This window comes from Lupinus angustifolius, unplaced genomic scaffold, assembly GCF_001865875.1.
Source record: "Lupinus angustifolius cultivar Tanjil unplaced genomic scaffold, LupAngTanjil_v1.0 Scaffold_150_49, whole genome shotgun sequence".
Lineage (NCBI taxonomy): Eukaryota > Viridiplantae > Streptophyta > Magnoliopsida > Fabales > Fabaceae > Lupinus > Lupinus angustifolius.
The window spans coordinates 15833-17849 of record NW_017725933.1 but is presented as its reverse complement, the minus strand read 5'-3'; the positions used below and the strand labels follow the sequence as shown (position 1 = coordinate 17849).

Genomic DNA, 2017 nt, shown 5'->3' with positions numbered 1-2017 from the left:
TGCAGAGTCGAGTGGTCTTATTGACACTTCCGTTGAGTTGAAACTCGATATGCCTATAAGATGGAATTCAACTTATATATTACTTGAAAGTGCTCTCAAATACAAACGCGCTTTTAGTAATTTTCCGATGTATGATTCTAATTACCGATATTGTCTTTCGGAAGAAGAGTGGACAAGAGCACAACGAATTTGTGATTTATTGTGTCCATTCTTTTAGATTACTGAATTAATTTCTGGTACATCATACCCAACATCTAACTTGTATTTCATGCAAGTTTGGAAAATTCAATGCGTTCTACTTCAAACTGTAAAAGATGAAGATGAAGTCATAAGGGGAATGAGTGAAAAAATGATTGTGAAGTTTGAAAAATATTGGAATGATTATAGTGTCACACTTGCTATGGGAGCAGTTTTGGACCCACGAATGAAGTTGGAAATGTTGAGATGTTGCTATTCAGAAATTGATGTTGGTACTGCTGATGAAAAAGTAGCACATGTGAAGTCAAACTTGTACATGCTTTTTGAGAAGTATGCTGCAGCTACTACAAACAACAATCAATCTAACTCGAATGTCCAAACCAATCTTACAAGTGGTCCACTTCCAAAAACATCAAGGAGTACAACTTCAGTCAAAAGAGGCATGTTTGATGTAAGTTTAATTTGTTTACTGTGAATTAGATTGATTCGTTATTACTTGTTTCTACTTTTGATGGTTTACTTTAGTAAATGATTTCTATTATCTGATTTTTATGCTAGGAATTAAAAAAGCATAATATGATTCTTATAAGTCAAGCTGGGAAGTCTCAACTAGATGTCTACTTAGATGAACCAATCAAAGAGTTGGATGAAGAATTAGATGTCTTGAAATGGTGGAAGGGTAAAGTTACTTGTTTTCCTGATTTATCATTATTGGCTCGTGACTTGCTAAGCATTCCTATTACTACTGTTGCATCTGAATCTGCGTTTAGCATTGGTGCACATGTCCTTAACAAATATAGGAGTCGTCTTTTGCCAAAAAATGTACAAGCTTTGATTTGTACTCGCAATTGGTTGCATGGTTTTGCTAACAATGGTAAGTTGGTAACTTGTTTAATGCAACCTAACCTAAATTTTGATTATTTCTTCTTATAATTTTTCAATGTGAGTTTAACTATTTCATTCTTCTAATTTTGTTACTATATGCAGATGAAGATGATGATGAATCTAATGATATTGGGAATGGAACAACTTCAAGGATGGTTGATTGAAGATTTGAAGATTTTAATATTAGCTAATCCAAGACTTTATTACTGCTTGGTTATTTTATAATTATTATTGCAGACTTGTTAGAGAGAATTATTATCTAATATGGTTAGAGAGACATGTTTTGAATTATTATTATAGAGACTTTTAATTATTATGTAATGTGGTTATGTAAAATCTATTGATTTACAAATTTGAATTGACATTTGATAACTTAGCATTCACCATTGTTGTTTTTTTAATGTAAACAGAAAAATGCCCGCGGGCTGCCCGTTAGCCCGTTTTAAAAAAGCCCGTTAGCCCGTTTTAAAACGGGCAGGGCATGACTTTTTGTCCGTTAACCAATTGCGGGCATGCCCGGCCCGCTTAAATTATTGCGGGCATTTGCGGGCGCGGGCTAAACGGGCCGGGCGGCCCGTTTTGACACCCCTAGTCATACGCTCTAAATGTTGCTGATGATATCAGTAATTGTGAACCACAATCATATGAAGAAGCTATCAATAACAAAGAAGCTATCAATAACAAAGAAGCTTCCAAATGGATTTCTGCCATGATAGAGGAAATTGAGCTCTTCACAAGAATCATACTTGGGTTCTTGTGAAAGCGGCCGCAAGCTCAAAATATTATTGGATGCAAATGAATCTTTAAGAAGAAGGAAGGAATCCCTAGGGTTGAAGATGCAAGATTCAAGGCGCGATTAGTGGCCAAAGGTTTTATATGAAGAAAAGTCATTGATTTCAATGAAGTTTTTTCTCATGTGGTAAAATATAGCTCT

At 34.9% G+C, this 2017-nt stretch overlaps 1 protein-coding gene across 1 annotated transcript; it reads left to right on the top strand.

Moving 5' to 3' along the window:
- Positions 1 to 9: 9 nt before the first annotated feature.
- Positions 10 to 1327, top strand: LOC109340247 (zinc finger BED domain-containing protein DAYSLEEPER-like). Its single transcript, XM_019577883.1, has 3 exons — positions 10 to 649; positions 757 to 1072; positions 1186 to 1327. The coding sequence occupies exons 1-3, from the start codon at positions 269 to 271 to the stop codon at positions 1245 to 1247; spliced, it is 759 nt and encodes a 252-aa protein (XP_019433428.1). The 5' UTR covers positions 10 to 268; the 3' UTR covers positions 1248 to 1327.
- The last annotated feature ends 690 nt before the right edge of the window (positions 1328 to 2017 follow it).